Genomic DNA, 17928 nt, shown 5'->3' on the forward strand with positions numbered 1-17928 from the left:
CCCAAGAGTTGGCGGTGGGTGGTGATGACTAGCTGCCTTCCCTCTAGTCTTACACTGCTAAATTAGGGACGGCTAGCACAGATAGCCCTCGAGTAGCTTTGCGCGAAATTCCAAAACAAACAATCTAATTCAAAAGTATTGCTTATGTATTTTACTTATGGTTTTAAAATCACTTTCTTTCTTTCATCACTTTTATTTAAACCGAACATTTGAGAAATAAGAAATAAAAAAATAATTTCACTTACATGAATATATTGATACGAATAGTACCCAAAACATAAAAAAATTAATAAAAATCTGACTGAAAATGGATATAACATGTGTGATAAAAATCATGTAAACTGTGGATATATTTTCACGTTCCTCTTAAACTGTTTATTTCGGATTCAAAATGAAAGGCGTGTAAAAATAGTCATTCAGATATATCTTTCGCTTCCTTCTCAAGTCGCTGTAAAAGAGGCCTTCTGTACCATAGGAGAACACGGCAGCTAGAGTGCTAGACAGAACGATGATTTTAAACCTAAAATGAGTAAAATAAAGAGTTAGGTAAAAAACAAAACAATTGAATTCTTCGTGATGCTTTTTAGAACTTTCAAGTTTATTGTTTTATTAATGATTCAATATTTTTCGGCCTTCAACTCGTAACTTTTAAGGTATTACACTGCATAAATAAATGTTACGAAAGTGTTCAATATAACAACGGTACCTTAAATATGTAATATATATATTTACTTCGTACAGTGAGGGGGTTCAGACAGTTCAAAATTGTTGTGTCATTTTGTATCTTGTTCGAAGAAGTTGAGTTAGAAATGGAAGAATAGTAGGATTATGAGAACGTACTAATAAATTGTATCATTACTGGTTTATTTAGATCTCATATATCAGGACTTGTGTTTTATGAGGTTGTAAATTACTGTAAGTTTTACTAAGATAAAGAAATGGCTTGTTATTATGATGAACACAACTGTAAACCCTTAGATTGTGGAGAACGACCTGACGATCTACTTCACTTAGCAAGGTAAGCTATAAGAATAGTTTTGTTGTTTATGAAGTATATTGAGCCAAACATTCCAAACATTAATATCTTATTGTTAGTACTGTTATTAAAAATTAAAATTTTATGTAATTTCTCCCTAAATTCCTAAAGTTTTTCACTGTCAAAATCATTTTCAAAGTTTAAGAAGTATACTCATAAATGTGTTACGGGTGTGATGGCTTGTAATGCCTTTTTTGTTTGTTTCTTTGTTTTTGTACGTAGAGGATAATAAATCGTTTATTGTGAAGCAAAAAGCCACATGATGAGCTCTGTGGTGTCCGCCATGGGTACTAAAACAAAATTATTAGTGTCTTTGACCCTGAAACTTATTGAAGATGTAATTTTCTATAAGATTTAGTTGTGCATTTTAATGAAGAAATAGTAGTATTTTTATAGATTTTTTTTAAAGCACTTAACTTGTTCCACAGCTTTTTTCTATGCTTTTTAGCAGTATCAATGAGCATGCTTAATCACAATTACATCATTTTGAAGGAGGATAGTAAACAGTTAAAACAGTGCTACATTTAATGACAATCAGACATTTCTTGATAAAGTAGTAAGCCAATTATGATAAGCTGTATACAAAGGAATACTATTAAGTCATTTTAGTTGAATAGTGATATTAGTACACGCCAACAGACAATGCATTTTTAATGAAAATTCTTCATTATTATCCTTGCTGACAATTGATAGATAAAAGATACTAACCTTTAACTGGCAACATTATTTCATGCAATAATAAACCAACAGTTAATGAAATAACTTTAATTGTTTACACCTTGAAATTTTGTTTATTGATAGTAATCTAATTAAATGGATTGCTAAAAAAAGGATGAAGTTATTGTACATTCCAGATATTCTGTACATGTAATGCAACATTTATACCATTGATTTTGAGCTTATATAAGAGTTTTGTTTTCTAAACATGTATAATGATGTAACATATTTGAGGGAAAAAATTGTAGTGATGAGATCTATGGTGATAAAATATACATCAGGATATAAAAGTAGGAGTCATAGACTTGGTTATAAATCAAATAAGATTGATACAAGAGGAGATTATGATATAGAATTAAAGAGTGACAATTACTTTCTTTGATTACACTGTCTTTTATTAAAGCTTTAAGTTTGATTTTCTACTACTTAAGAGTTTTAAAATCTTAATGAGAAATCTGATTTCTGTGTTCCCTCTGTGGTTGTAGATTGCTGAAGACATTACCTTTCCTAAAAGACACTCCTCACTGCTTGCAGGAATAAATGGATAGATGGTTTTTAGTTTCTCATCATATACTATGTGTCTGTGTGTGTATTTGTAAATAGCATATAAATATAGGGAATAGGGTGGATGGTTTAGATAACAAAGATGAACATTTTTTGTGAAAGGAGTATTGGTTGAATCCATCAGTGTGATTTATGATTGTTCTGTGATAAGTAGGTAAAGATTTTTTGTTTGTTTATAATTGAGCACAAAGCAATGCAATGGGTTACTTATGCTCTGCCCACCACAGGTATTGATACCCAGTGTTTAGTGGTGTGAGTCTGCAGACATACAGCTGTGCCACTTGGAGTCAGCTAATGTAAAGAAGTCTTTATGGAGTGAACTTATAATTCCAGATACTTAGTATACTCCCAGCCTCTTTTTCTAATGTGGAGCATGGGAGTTTTTGCCTCTTACCAGAACTACGGAGGCTGCTTTGTGAGTGTGACCAGTTCCACTTTGTAAAGAGTAACGTGATGTTCTATGTGTATAGTAAAGGTCATCCCTCTAGCTGGCTTTTCCCTAATCTATTGCCCAGATGTTGATTTCTTGGTTGGTCTGGTATTGGGCTGGCACAGGGTGAACCGAATCCTCAATTGGTTGAAGTTTGAATGTTACAATCTTGTTTTGTCTTACTGGACTTCAGGTGAAAATGGTAGGGACCCTATTCCTATTGCAGCTTAGAAGCTGAATTCCCAGTGATACCTGGTTTTGGACTGGAGTCAGTCTACCATATACAGTCTGGTGTGTGCTAGCCATATTGCACATGGCACTCCTGAAAGCCTGTCACGAGTGTTAAATTGCACTTTGGTCTTCTACCCATGATTATGATACTCTCTTTCCCAAGGTATAGGGTGTTGCACTTCATTGGTTCTCTTTGGGAACTTCTATGCAATAACTTGGCAGTATCATGTAGAAACACATGAATTTAGGTGAAAGCCCTAATGCTAGTGATAATGAAAAAGTTTACATATAGAGGGCAACACAAATTGGGAAAGCTATTTGCAAGCAGATGTATTTATCAGAATTTCATTTTCAGTGTTTGGAAAATGTTAACTCACGAGTTTGGTCACTCTTTGGATGTTTTGTGCAGCTTTGGAGGGCATTCAGGGAAGACTACTTAGATGATTTAGAGGACAGAAAGATTATGTAAATATATTAAGGTATTTTATTTCTCTTTGGAAAAAGAATGGTAAGAGGTGATCTTATTAAAGTTTGAAAGATTATTCATGGGACTAGTAGAATGGCATCTTATTTCTTTGTACCCTGTTCTGAAGACAGTAAGATAAGAGGACAGAATTTAAGATTTGGAGAAGAAAGTCTTGGCTCCAGTTGAAGTTTTTTTTAATGGTTTTAAGTTTATGGATGGCAAAGCTATTGGCATTAGTGGAGGCTAATACTTTTATAAAAGTTTAAAAGAGGAATTGGTGATTTCCTGAAAACAAGTGAAAGATGGATTTGATTTCAACTTTTATTTTTGTTGGTAGTTGATATGAAAGGACAACCCTGAAGGATCAAATGGTACATTGTTATATTTATGGTATTTTAAAACTATTAAATGTAGAAGTTTAGATATTTGGTGACATTGAAAGACTTTGCTCTAACCAGTTCAAGTTCATTGTCTTAGGCTTTAAAGTGTTGTCTTTATAATTACTTCAGCTATCTAAATTGTTTATAATAATAAGTAATGATAGTGTACAAAGTTGTTGAAAGTGCTCCCATGTTGCAAAAAACAGTTCTTGGACAAAATATACGAGTAAGATTTTAAAGACTTAAACAATAAAAGTAACTAGTTGATTTCTAACTAATGTCACAATGCTCATTGTTATCAAGTTCACTGAAGAATTGGCTTCATTAAAAAACACATGGTTGGGCTTGTGAATGTATTCTTTGTATAATCTTGTTCTCTGTTGTCAGATAAAGATCATGTTTATTAGATGTTCAGCAGAATAAACACTTGTATGGTAAACTTGGTATGTGTGTTGACAGTGGAAACTAATATACCAAGAGAATGACTTTCATATATATAAAATACTGCCGTAATAGTGGTGGGAGAGCTTTAATGGCATCTTTATGGAAAACTGGAAAGTTCTACACTAAGAAAATTCATGAAAATATTGAGGAAATATGAAATAAAGTATATTCAGCAGTTTCATGTATTTTAAGTAGGATATGGAATTAAAGATGTCTTTTGGTCTCTTAGAATAAGGTATTTCTTCACTACTTAGAACATTATTTGGCTGTTTAATCCTTTCATAGGTCAGAGACCAATATCATCCCATTTGTTGACTTGCATTCAAAATTTTATTGAACTCTTGTTTTATGAACTTATCTTAAGTTTGGTATCAAACTGTAGATTATAACTCAAAATTTCATTTCATGCATTATTTAATTTCTTAATTTAAAAGTAAATGTAAAAAAAATAAAACACATCTAAACATTGATTTTTATGTGGTACGTTGAATACAGCACTGGCTCAAATTAGATATTTGTGATACCAAAATACAAAGTATGAAGCTTTGTATGAATTAGAAACTTAAATTACCAATAGTTTGAAGCTAGAATATAAAATAAGAACCTCCTGTCTTTTCTATTTTCTGGGATATCACTCCATGTATTGAATCAGAGTGGCACCACTCACCTCTTTCCATTTTTAGAAATGGTTCCTTATATGCTTTTAAATGTGACATGTCAATAACCAATTGAAAGCTCAGAAAGTCTCCCAAGTGGTTTTCAAATATCACCACATAATATATTTTGTTCAACACAAACCTTCATGCTAGTAAGTTGAGTCTTTAGTCTGTTTGAAATTTCATATTTACTAGACTGAAAAACAACTTAGTTATTAAACTTATTTAATTATAATGGAATTTTATAGTATCAATATAGTAATTTATAATATGTCTGTTATTTAAATGTATATATATAAGAACCTAAAAATTATTTCATTTCACATTTCTTTAGGCTTAGCAATCAAGTGCAAAGTTCGTAACTAGAAGATATATTTATTTGCTATACTTCTTTATTTACTTTTGTATGATTTAAGAATAATGAGTTTAAAAACTTGTTTGTAAGTAGTAATAATGTATTATAACTGAAATATGACTGTATTTTACAAAATATTAATCTTCTTATACACTGCCAAGACAGGCCACTTTATAAAGGTTTGTTTTATATTCGTGGATATGGTAATATGAGTGCTTGTTTGCTGTGTCATTGTAACTTCTATGACATTAGTTAACAGTGCTGAAAGGTAAGTATAATAACAATAATAAATATATATATAAGTGTATAATATTATGAAGCTTAAGCTATTTAGACTAAATATTTGTGTTCTTGAGTTATAATTTGTAGTCATTCTAGAAAGAAAAAAAGCATGATTTATATTTATTTCATAATTTCTTATGGTGTTTATTTTTAGCAATATCAAACACCTACAGAGATTGATTGAATAGTGAAAATAATGGTTAAAATATAAAGATTTCACATACAAAATTTGAAAATTTTCTAATGCATAAAAGTATTTTTAATCTTAAGATGAAATTACTCTGCATGTTGGATAGTCAACATTCAGAAAAAAATTTACAAGAAAATCTTTGATTAAAACAATTATAATACTTAAATCAAATGCCTGATATTTTGTGTACAAAAGCCTTGTAATGTTCACCAATAACTTGCAAACTTTAGTAAACATATGCTTACATTATCAAAAATCATAGTATATTTATTTTCATGGACACTTTTATCATTAAAAGCTTGTGGATTCCACCTAACCCATAATGAAGGGGTTAAGGCTTTCAGTTGCAGCTGTTTCATACTCTCTAGGGGCTGTTGTGGAGTGTTGTAGGACATTTCATGAAATGATTATTCAGCTTTACATATATGCAAATTCCCTGCAATAATTTATGCGTCCCTTTTATCACAGGTTGATAATTGTCAAGTACTTTCTCTTAGACGTATTTGTAAATGTAGGATAAGAAAAGTATAATTAGTAGTACATCTCTCCATGTACTTAACAACTGCAGTTAAGTGTTTTAATTTTTTTTTAAATCTAGATTGCTTTTAGACACTGGAGTAGGAGTTGATCTTCAGATAGAATTTGAACGGTAAAGTGCTTTTTTCTTTTACTCTTTTTTTTGTAAAACAAATTGGAATAAATTGAGAAATAAATAAAAAAAGCTGCATAAATCTCTTAGTGCATTAATATTGTAGATGATTGTTTTGATATTTAAAATATTTAGTGATGATTTATTTTTACAAATTATGTTATGCATTATGATTATTTAGTTTTCTTTTTTAGACTTTTTCCTGGTGCAAGGAGAAAGCCTCCAGCATCAAAAGCAGCTATATCCAAACTCAAAACAGTAGAAAGTTTTTCAGAAGGTATAACTCTTGAAAGATGTTAATCTTGTCAGTAAAATTTTTGGAAGATAAAATTTTTTTTGTACTTTACAAAAATATACCTCAAATTGATGGTGAATATTTATTAGTATAAGAATAGTACAAGCTCTAAAAACTATGCTGAAAGATAACTCCAATCATGTTTGGTTTCATTCTAAGATACAATGAAGAATGCTTATATCTGTTGTGATGGTTATTGGTAGTGTTAATGGCAATGTTGCAGTATAACAGTTTTATAAATATAGATTTGTCTTGACCATATGCAACTTATGAGGAACTAGAAACTGTATTTTCCAAAACTGTTATATATTCTTAAAACTAACTTCTTGATAATATAATTAGTGACATACAGTGGCATATGCACACAAAACAAATGTGTAGCTGATGATGTTCTGAACACCTAAGCATAAAATTATTCTTGTCTTTGGTATAATTAACACTGAAAATACTACAGAGTGGTTGAAAAATGACCCCTAGTGGTACAGAGATATGTCTAAGAATTTACTGTGCTAGAAATTGGGTTTTGATACCCCTGATGGACAGAGCACGTATTGCCCATCATGTAGCTTTGTGCATAACTTTAAGTAAACAATAAAGATTCTGATACTGTAAATGCATTAGTTAGACTACTAGCATTGCCTTTTCATTTTTTCTTCCTAATAAAAACAATATTCAAATTATTAGAAAATTTAGCTGATATAGGGGTTACACTATGCAGGTAGTAAGTATACTTAGAGTAACAGTTGTTTAAACATGCTTAGGTGAAAAGTGTCCGATATGTCTGAAAAATTATGAGAAAGGAGAGGTTGTGAAACAACTGCCTTGCTGTCACAAATTCCATTTTTCCTGTGTTCTTCCTTGGTTAGAAAAGGTAAGTGTATCTGTAAATGATCAGGACTTAGTGTTCTTTATATTAGAGGCCAAATAAAAAATACATATCTTTCTAGTGACTGTATTTGGTATATATAAATCAGTATATCTGTATTTTATAATAGAGCTGAAGCTCTTATAACATTATAACTTCTCTGTTTTACTTCTGCACATTAGTTGGAACATTCAGATGTTACTTCCTTAAATACTGATTCATAGTTAATATTAAGTTTAACTGTCAGTTTAGACTAATAAATTAGCATGTTTTGTTAACCAGACCAACACCTGCCCTGTTTGCCGTCATGAGCTGGACACTGATGATCGAGATTATGAAGAGTACAAGAGGCAGAAGGTAGGGATTTCCTCTTTTAAATCAGATTTTAAATAAAGCAAGTGAGATACATATTTATTGTTTTTTAATGAAGATGAGTGACACAGATGAGTCTGGGAGAGTACATTTCACTCCTGATCATAAAGCCTATCTTCCAACTCTCTGAATTCACATGTGATCTGCTTGATTTCCATGTATTTCAGAAATTCTTAAGTTTTTAGGCATATATATTTTTATTTCTGCATTCCATGATCATTAATATTTGTGTTAGTGCATTGGCTTGGAAGCAGACTGAATTGGACCATAAGTATAAAAAGTTAACAAAATTAATAAATATGTGGTAACAATGATTCAGGTAATATATGTATCAGTGTAATTATACAATTATTTTACATAAAAATGCATTAGAAATAAAAATAAAACATATAAAATATGCATACTATTTGCTTGTATGTATATTATGATGTATATTTGCATATACACCAGCTTGAAAAGAATAAAAAAGTATATTGGTTACGAAATGAACACAAAGCATGAGGACATTCTTATTGTAAAATGATTGACCAATTATACAATAACTTGTAGGATTCACTGTAAAGTCCTTCACATCAAATCCTACAAGATATATGAAGACCAGTTGTATCTTTCTGTTCAAAAATGCTAGTTTCTCTCAGCACAATAAAGAGTTATTACCTCATGTTTGCCATGAAAGTTCCTGCACATACCCCAAGGCTTGAACAAAAGTCAGCTCTACTCATGTTAACATGTATCATGTAAGCCTAAGATTTAATCATCATGACACTTTCCACCAGTAGCAAGACAACATAGCTTTCATGCACAGTAACCTCCATGAACATGAACAAAAGTTAATTCTTTTCTCAACACTTTACTTTCACATAATTTATTCTTTTACTGTTCTCATCTTTTGTTATGATTTTTGTTTCCTTAATTTTTTAATTATGTAAAAGAATGGTACAATTTTCTTTTCTTTTTATTAAATTTATAGTTTGGGACATATTTTTAGGATTGTTCTGGCAATTGGAGGTACTCTGAGGTCAGTTATATTACTGTCATTATGCACCACGTACTTGGCCCCATTCTTATCTCAGATCCAGGATTCCAGACTTCCTGCTTCTTATACTTCAGCTCAGTCTGCCCCATCTTGTAACATGGTTCATCATTACTTAATTTGCCTTACTTTCTATCATTTACTTCCCTCAGTATTTTGTTCACCATTTGTTTTTACAGTCCAAAATCCTCCTTTCTGGGGGCTGACCACCTCATATTTTGGAGGCAATTTATTTTGAGCCCCTTTTCGACCCCTATGCTCTTCCATTTTGTACACTTGTGGACTTTCATTGTTACACATTATTGAATTTCTTAAGTGATTTTTTAAGGGTTTTCTCCTGTCTTGTCCTCTTTTCAACTCCTTGTTTAGAATGCTATGGGACACTTCCTCATCCCACTATGGCATTTTACTCCTGTCTTTTTGCCATTTCTGTGATAGGAAAGAATTAGTAGCCTGTCATCTATCTATCCCACTTGAATCAGCTTTGTTCTTTTGTTAGTTTTTAGTGGATGGCTTTCTCACTATGTGATGAATACTCATCCTAGTGTTGGATAAAATGGTTCAAAGTCTCAGTTGACTTCTTTTTCCTGAGTTATCCACCCACCTTTCACTTCTTTTGATTTGTCCACAATGGTCAAACATTAGATTCTCCTCAAAGTTTCCTTCAGCCTTGTCTGGTTTTTATTGAGTCTGGAGTTTATATTTCTGAAATGTAATGCTTGTGCTTAACAACAACCAATCTTATGGAAAAAACATTTTCACCATGGCCTTTGTTTCAATGGGGTGCTGTTCTGGTTGACTTAACCATCTCTGGCATTACTTCTGGAGGAAGGTTTTCTCTATCATTACATCCTCTAGGCTTTTCTTCAATTTTGTGTGCTTAATCTTCTTATCATGATGCACTCGAACCTCTTCCCTGTTGTTACTTCCTAGCCCTTTCTGTGAGCCACATGCTTCTTTAATCTCTGCTTTTCTCACTGTGGTTGTTTTCTGTATGGCCCACAAGCACCACATTCAGTTGTTGGTCTGTCGTGGCTTGGAAGTTCAGGATTTTGCTGTGGATCTGCTATTTTACAGACCCTTCTCATAGGTTGAATTTTCCATCTTCTAGTATTTTATGTGGATTTCCACTGCCTTTCTGACTTCCTGCTACTCTATGCTTTTACACTTTTGATATTTAGTCACTGATTTTACAGTTCTGGCTAAGAATGCTCTGTATCTGGTGTGGTTCATCATCCTTTTTTATGTGCTTTGAACATATATTTTTTCTCCTTCTTACTTGTGGAAGCTATCCCTCTCACATTTGTATTAGCTCATGTTGCATACTTTACCACAGGGAATGGTTAATCTCCTGTGACCAATCTTTCTGTCCCTGAATGTGGCAGATTTGGTATGGTGATCAGTTGTTTTCTTCATTAATCCAATGAACTTCTACTAACACTAATTATAAGTTTATATTACCTTCTTAGCTTATTTAACCTATAACTTTATGCTACTAGTAACTTTAATAATCAAATCAATTAGAAAACCTACAAATAGTTATTACAATTAATTCATTATTGTATTAATTCAGAAATAATCAGTTTTTGGGTTATACTTTAATTAAACTGCTGTAGACACTGGTTGTGTTTATGTGAGAAAACCTGTAAAAAGTTTTTATGGTAATTAAAAGCTCAATTAACTACAAACCATGGCAACAAATGTTTTATTTTGATACTGTATGGTTGTGTTAAAATGTCTGTCTCTTTTTTTAATTAATTTGATACTAAACTCAAAATTTTGAAAGCAAGTTTACAAACACTATGACATGGCCTTTGACCCATGTCAGTAGAGTTATATTCGATTTATGTTCTTATAACCTTATTTGGTCATTAATATCTTATAATACAGAAATACAAAAAGTAAACATTTAGTAAACACAATAACACAGACATAATGTCAGGTGTTGGATGATAAGAACACAAATTACTAAAATTAGAAAATATGCAAATTACCAACATTGAATTTTCATTTTTTTAAAACTTATCTAGAGTGCTAGATAAGACAGTAAATGATTATGCCTAATATGAAAGCACATTTGCATTTTCCTCTTGTTAGCCAAATTAATAAAAATATAAGGAGTGGGTTTTTTTTTACTTCCATAAATTTTAAGTACCCATAAGTATCCAAAAGCTTTACTTCTTAAGCCTGTTGTTATTCATAGCTTGGAAAGATTATAAAACTTACCATAATGCACTAAAATAATTTGTTATGCAATTTTTAGTTTGTTTTCAATAATAAATAAACTTAAATATGTCTGAATGAAGTTAATTTTGGTCTTTTCAGAAGAGCCTTGCTAAGCAACAAGAAATGCTTGAAACTCTACATGATTCCATGTTTACGTAGTGGAAATGGCATTCCTGGATTAAAGTTTGCTAAATAATGGGTGACTAAATGTGTAAAATAACTTTTAATAAAAAATCTTCACATGAAAATGGTTATGATACTGAGCCTTCATATTTACCCCAACAACTAAAAGAAAGGGATACAAGCCAATGTTTTTTAGTATTTTTATTTTTAATATTGCATTTACTTGTTAAAGTTTGACAATATTTAATGTAGGCATAATACTCATATCGGAGGTCTCTGAAATATAGAAAACAAGTAAATAGCATTAAGTCGGAACAGTATTCAGAGGCCACAATATAATTTGATCATGATTAGTACACAACAAATTATCTAAACACCCTGTGGAGAGAGAAAACTCCATATAAATCCTCTTTGCTAATATGGAATCCAGTATATTGGAGTAACAAAAAAAAAAAAAAAATTACATTTCAGTAACATATATGTCCAAGTCTTAGTAATACCAATCTATCTACAATAGTCCATCTACTAAAGGTGAAGACCATATAAATAACTAGAATAATACTGAAATAGTTTAATATAAACCATGCATGAGAAAAAAGAAGGGAAAAAAGCCTTCTACATCCACCTAAGTGATAAATGTTACCTTAGCATAGAAGTCAGCAACACCTGGCTACTCTTTCAAAAACATTAATGTGCTTGGTGAAACTTTGTAGAATGGACAGCAACTGCCTGTTGTGAAGACACAAGTGTAGAGGACAATGTTTCAGAGGTCTTCTGCTTTCAGGTCAGTGTGTGTAAGATGTTGTCAGTCTTTTACAGTGTCCTGGTGGATTGTGGAGAGCATGTTGTGATTGGTTGGATTATCACTGTTTCTGATTGGAGGAGAGGTGTCCTGTTGATTCAACCAATGGTAGCCACAGGTTACTCATATCTAATCCAGAATCTCTGTTTACTGAAGGTTTAATAGTGTTAATACAAAATGATTCTTTGATTTTTCTTGTCTTCCAGAACTTGTCTATGTTGATGATTCTAGTTTTCTCCCAATTTATTCTGTGTCCATTTGACATGGTGTGCTCTGCAGTGACTGAATTTTGTGTTTTCATGAGTCTTGTACTATCTTTATGTTCTTTTATTCTTGTCGCAAGTTTCCTTCCTGTTTCTCTAATGTATGTATCATAACAGGAACATGGAATTTCATAGATGACGTTTTTGAGATTCTCTATTTGGCCATGATTAGTACACAACGATTTATCTAAACATCATGTGGAGAGAGAAAACTCCATGTACATCATCCTTATGAAAATGGAATCCAGTATATTGGAGTAACAAAAAAAAAAACCAATAAAATTTTGATAATATATTTGTACTAGTCTTAGTAATACCAATCTATCTACAATAGTCCAATGGGAAGAACAAACTGAATAGACATTACTTGGAGATGAGGGAAACACCACCACCAAACATCAGTTAAGAAGGGAAATGCCTAATATGCAATTTTAAGCACTGTCTGAAAATCAAGGAAGTGGTACTCAACAGAAACAGAACATATTTTATATGCTGATTGTAGGCATTTCTTAAAGACCAGTGAAATATAAAACCATCTAAAAGGATGAGAGGAGTATATAGTGTTCTGACTGTAATTACTGCTTAGAGACCATTGAAACAACTGGTACTAGATAATTTTACTTAGGTAAATGTAAAACCTAAAAACACGACTATTGTGAGAACTCTTGTTGAGCTTCAATGCAAAAGTTTTAAGGATTAACTGTTATCAAAGGTAACTAATAAGTCAACTTAATAATAAAGAATAATATTGTACATGCTTTTTATTAAAGCACAGTAGAATCCATACTGTGTATGAAAGACAACAATATTATACAGATTAGAATATATAACAAAACCAAAATTTGTATTTATATGTAATAACGGCTGGTTTGGGTTGAGAAAACTTTTTTACGTAGAGGAGTGAACAATGTTTTGACCTTCTTTGGTCATTATCAGGTTCACAAAGAAGGAAAGAGGTAACTGACCAAGAGATGACCACATGTTTGAAGGGGGTTGTGTAACTGAGTGTAGGAATGTAGAGGATGTGCTTAGATGTTTGATTATATTCATTGATATAGGTATAAAGAAAAATTTGTGTCAGATCTGAAGCTGAGGTTTAGAAAAGCCAACTGTTTGTTATATTCATGTTCAATGGTGAATTTAATGTTAGGGTGAATGGAGCTTATGTGTTCCATTGAAGTTATTCTGGGAAAAGTATTGTTGACATATTTCTACCAGTATAGGGAAGGATCAAATGCAATTTGTATGGCTTGTGTTTCAATCTGGATCATAAATTAGTTGGAAAGAACAGTTGAAAAAGGGTTGCTTATGCTTAAATCATCAGTTTGTAGAAAGTCTTTGCTGATGAAAGTGAAGATGGTTTTTGTTGTGAATTCTAAATAGGAAACAAAAAGTGTGTTGGGGACGTGAATTATAGGATTGGGGTCACTACTGTAGAGATCAAGTGAAAATTCAAGCAAGTCTCTGATGAAAACTTTCATGAAAAATGAGACTTCAAAGTTGGTCATCAAGGCTTTGGGATTTAGTTCATGTGATGTGTTTCTGAAGTTGAAGACATCTTTGAAAAAGGAACCTGCAGAAATTATGTAACGTGTCAGGGCACAGGCTGTGTATATTTATCACAATTGTAGTTAAACAAGTTAGTAATAAGTGGGTAGTATAGGTCATATGGAGCTGTCTTATTTGTGTGATGTGGAAATGCCATAAGGCTGTTGTATGCACGAGTCCAATTGTCCTTAGATAAAAATAAATATCTTCAGTAATGAAGTTTTTTCTTTATTTGTAACAAGGTTTCATTTAGTTATTTTAATGTGTGCTATTGGGTTATTTGGAATGGGTTTAAATTTCATATTGTCTGAAAGGGTTTTGTTCATTTTGTCAGTGTATTTGTGTTGTTTATGATTACAGAAGTGTTGATTTCAAATTAACCCCCAAAACCCAATACTAAATTAAAATGATTATTAAATAAAAATTGCACAGAATCACACATTTCCAACATCATTCATAAAATAAACGACTCAAATGTTGAAAAAACTGTGATTATTTGTGGGACTGTATAAGCAGATATTACTTGCAGGTACCTGTCTTAGTCACATGATCTCTTCTTCAGCATGCTCATTAAAACTCCATTGATTCTCTCAAAAGCCCATTATATCTGGGGTTGTATGGGGTGTTAAAGTACAGATGAGTCTGCATACCTCTTGCATCAGTTCTGAAGTAAACCTGGTCCCTCTGTCACTCAAAATTTCTTTTGGAAAACCTAATCTGCAGAATACTTCCAGGAGAGCTTTTGTAACTTTCTCCATCTCTATCATCATCAGTGCTATGGCTTCTGGATAATGTATCAGATAAGTCAACTACTGTCAGCAAATACTGGTTGTCCATGCCAGAAACAGATGCTAATGGTCTAATCAAGTCCACAGCTACTCTGGTGAATGGCTCTTCATCCACTGGCACCTTGACTACCATCCTTCTAGGTATTTTCCTTTGGCAGATGTCACATCTCCAGTGATCCCTAGTCAGTTACATTAGTTCTACCATTTTCTTTGTTTCTAGGTGTCCTCCCACAATTGACTCATGAGCCAGCATCATCGTTTAAGTCTGATATTCTTTTAGTACTATGATCTGTTTACCTCTCCACACTATAACTGCCTTGATAAATCCATATTAGTACTCCTTTATGTTTCTCATTTCTGCAAATACTTTTCCCTATTGTCAACTGCTTGATTTTCTCCTAGGTACTGTCTCAAAGTTTCTGCAGTGGAAGGTTTCTTTTGTGCTTCCTTCAGTTCTCATAAATCTAGATGTCTCCTTTTGAGCTTGAAAATTCTTGCTTCCTTTTCTTGAGCTCTTGTGGTGACTACAGATGCTTCATCAGTCTTCTCTCTACCTGTTTTCTTCAAGCTTTTGCTACCTGGTATATTTCCAGTCACCAAGTATTAGATGGGTGGTTTCATACACATGGTCTCTAGGTCTCCATCATGAGATGGAGTGTCTAATTTATTCTTGTTGTAAGAAACTTCCTCTCTTCCATCAGGGATTTTGCATCAATGTACCTTACCTGTCATCTATTCAATCAAGTGGATGTCTAACTGTTACAAGTGTTCAGTAATAACTGTTGTACACAGGTGTCTCCAGCTGTAGTTTGTAAATGTAAGATAACATTTTTTTTTATCTTGTATCAATTAGTGGAACTATATAGCAATATATATGAACCTTAGTCCTTGTCTGTAAGCTTATTAATCATTGCTGTTTTATGTTGAACTGATAAGTAGCAAACATCAATTTATGGGTATAAACAGTTATTGGAATAATTCATTATTAATTATTTATTAGCTTGTACTATTACATTATTTGTAAAAGGTTAACATTTTTAACTGTCTAATATTAGTGAAAAATACCTGAAGAATGCTTATTAAAATATGTCAAAACTGACCCAACAGTTTAGTGGAAAACAACTGTGATGTTAATTTGATAGTTTATAAGTGCACTTATGGTTGTACATGCTCAATGACGCTGCTGAAACTTGTGAGAAGTATGGATCACATTAAGTGCAATAAAAACATTTACAAAAACTAATTTATTAAAATATACCAACAAAACAAACTAAAAATTACATTAACAATAACAATTTGCAAGTAGCTTCATACTTATTATGTAATAAAGTGGTTCAGCATTAAGTCTGAGAGCTTATGATGCTAAAAATGAGGTTTTGATTCCAAAGGTTGGAATAGCAGATAGCACACTGTGTGACTTGTTTCATAATAAAGAAATAAAATAATATGCTGCATGTTAAAAGAAAAAAGTATGAACCATTTTCTTCTCCAGACTGTGCACTTTGTTCTTGTAAACATTGTCAACTGCTGCTGCTCCAGTAATACTTTACACTTGTTTTAAGTGAACTACATGGATCATTTTGGGCTTTAAATTTGATAATGACAAATATGAGGAGATAAAAGGAAAAATGTATACATTTTAAATAATAATACAAATGTGAAAAGGCTTGAATCATTTAACAATTTCAAGGTAGGAAGTATATTTGTGTATTCCAACTCTACTTGTAATATGCTACACTGAAGCATTTGCAGTATTTTTGAGCATTTAAAATGCTTCAAGTTTTGAGCTATTATATGCAGTATGGAGAAGAGTGATATATGGTCACAAAAAATGATTATATAACAACAATTTGCTAAGAAGAGAGACATGTTCAGAAATGTCCGTGTTTATACTTTTTCCCAAACGATTCTATAGAGGTCATGAAAAAAATCAAGGACGTCTCATTAGAAATGGGAAATTAGATCATTATTTACAGAATGGCACCACTGCAGCAGTGAGAAGGTTACAGCAAATATTTACATTATCGTGCCTAAAAGTTGCCAAGAAAAGGAATAAGTTGGAACTTTGATATAATATCCATCTTTAAAATATGTGTAAGGATACAAGCAAGAAGACTACAGATTTATTGACTTTACCTACAACCAATGAACCAGTGGTTTTGACAGTTATGAAATGTTAAAGGTAAAATAACCAATTAAGTACCAGATCTACTTGTGGGTAGTTTTGTACACTGTTTGTAAGATCATAAGATTACCAAAAGGATTTAGTACAAAAACCCATGTTTGAGGCTCAAAAATCATTTAAGAGTTAAATAATTCAGAAGTTAGGTCAAAGAGTTGAGAAGTCAAGTCTCAAGTCAGAAGACTCACCTGACGTTGTAGCAGTTAATAAAAAAGAAGATTCAGGCAGGTAAAAGACAACTACCCTTGAGGTGGAACTACCCATAGTTTCTTGCCTTAACTGTCTACAAGTAAAATATTGCCATCTTCTATAGCATCAAGTAGCATAGTTAACAAATGGTCAACTCAATTTAGTAATATTTATTATGTTAAAAAGTTGTATTAGTTTAATCCAAGTTATTCTTCAAATTGATTGTAACTGAGAATGTTGTGAATAGTACGTTAAAAGTTTCAGTGTTTTGAATCTTAGTCTGAAAGTCAGAATCTTTAACTGTTAACTTCCTTAAGTTAATGCTTGTGTGCTCCACTTGCCACTGTAATCCTCACTTAATATAAGTAAATTGTGACTGTCAGTAATAGTTGAAACTCCAACTGCTAGCCTCCTGACACTGCCTGTTACACCACCATCATAATAACTAGTCTTGGTTCATCAAACTTAATAGCACTGGTACTTAAATTACATTGAAATGAAGGTAAATTTTAACCAGTAAACACTGCAGGGTAACATATAAAACTGAGACCATTAGTTTAATAAACTTAAGAATTTTCCTGTGTTTCAACCCTGTAAGTTTTACTATTTCATTTTTGACTAAAGGGATAGTGTGCAAGAGTTTGAAAAAATGTAGAGTTCTTTAAAAATGGCAACTTGGAGTTAGATGTATTACTTATCAGTTCAATTTTTAATGTACTTTCAAAATATAGCTTATATTTCCAAATACATATTATCCTCCGCATTCTAAAATTAGAAAAGTGAAGTACTGGGTAACTTGAAATTGTTCTCTTTACTTTTATTATAAGCTCTCCATGGGAACA

At 32.0% G+C, this 17928-nt stretch overlaps 1 protein-coding gene across 1 annotated transcript; it reads left to right on the plus strand.

The window, feature by feature from the left end:
- Positions 1-730: 730 nt before the first annotated feature.
- On the plus strand, positions 731-11439 carry LOC143229587 (E3 ubiquitin-protein ligase RNF181-like). The gene is made up of 6 exons (XM_076462145.1): positions 731-1018; positions 6350-6400; positions 6595-6677; positions 7457-7566; positions 7843-7917; positions 11291-11439. Exons 1-6 carry the CDS (start codon positions 939-941, stop codon positions 11348-11350), a joined length of 459 nt encoding a protein of 152 aa, XP_076318260.1. The 5' UTR covers positions 731-938; the 3' UTR covers positions 11351-11439.
- Positions 11440-17928: the final 6489 nt, after the last annotated feature.

The sequence above is a fragment of the Tachypleus tridentatus genome, chromosome 10 (assembly GCF_004210375.1).
Source record: "Tachypleus tridentatus isolate NWPU-2018 chromosome 10, ASM421037v1, whole genome shotgun sequence".
NCBI classification, from domain to species: domain Eukaryota; kingdom Metazoa; phylum Arthropoda; class Merostomata; order Xiphosura; family Limulidae; genus Tachypleus; species Tachypleus tridentatus.

What these genes read in the sequence shown, in the direction of transcription:
- LOC143229587 (XM_076462145.1), top strand. Translation starts at nt 939, where the DNA reads ATGGCTTGTTATTATGATGAACACAACTGTAAACCCTTAGATTGTGGA. An exon ending in CTTCAGATAGAATTTGAACG is followed by an intron (nt 6,401 to 6,594) that starts GTAAAGTGCTTT and finishes TTTCTTTTTTAG; the next exon opens with ACTTTTTCCTGGTGCAAGGA. An exon ending in AGTAGAAAGTTTTTCAGAAG is followed by an intron (nt 6,678 to 7,456) that starts GTATAACTCTTG and finishes AAACATGCTTAG; the next exon opens with GTGAAAAGTGTCCGATATGT.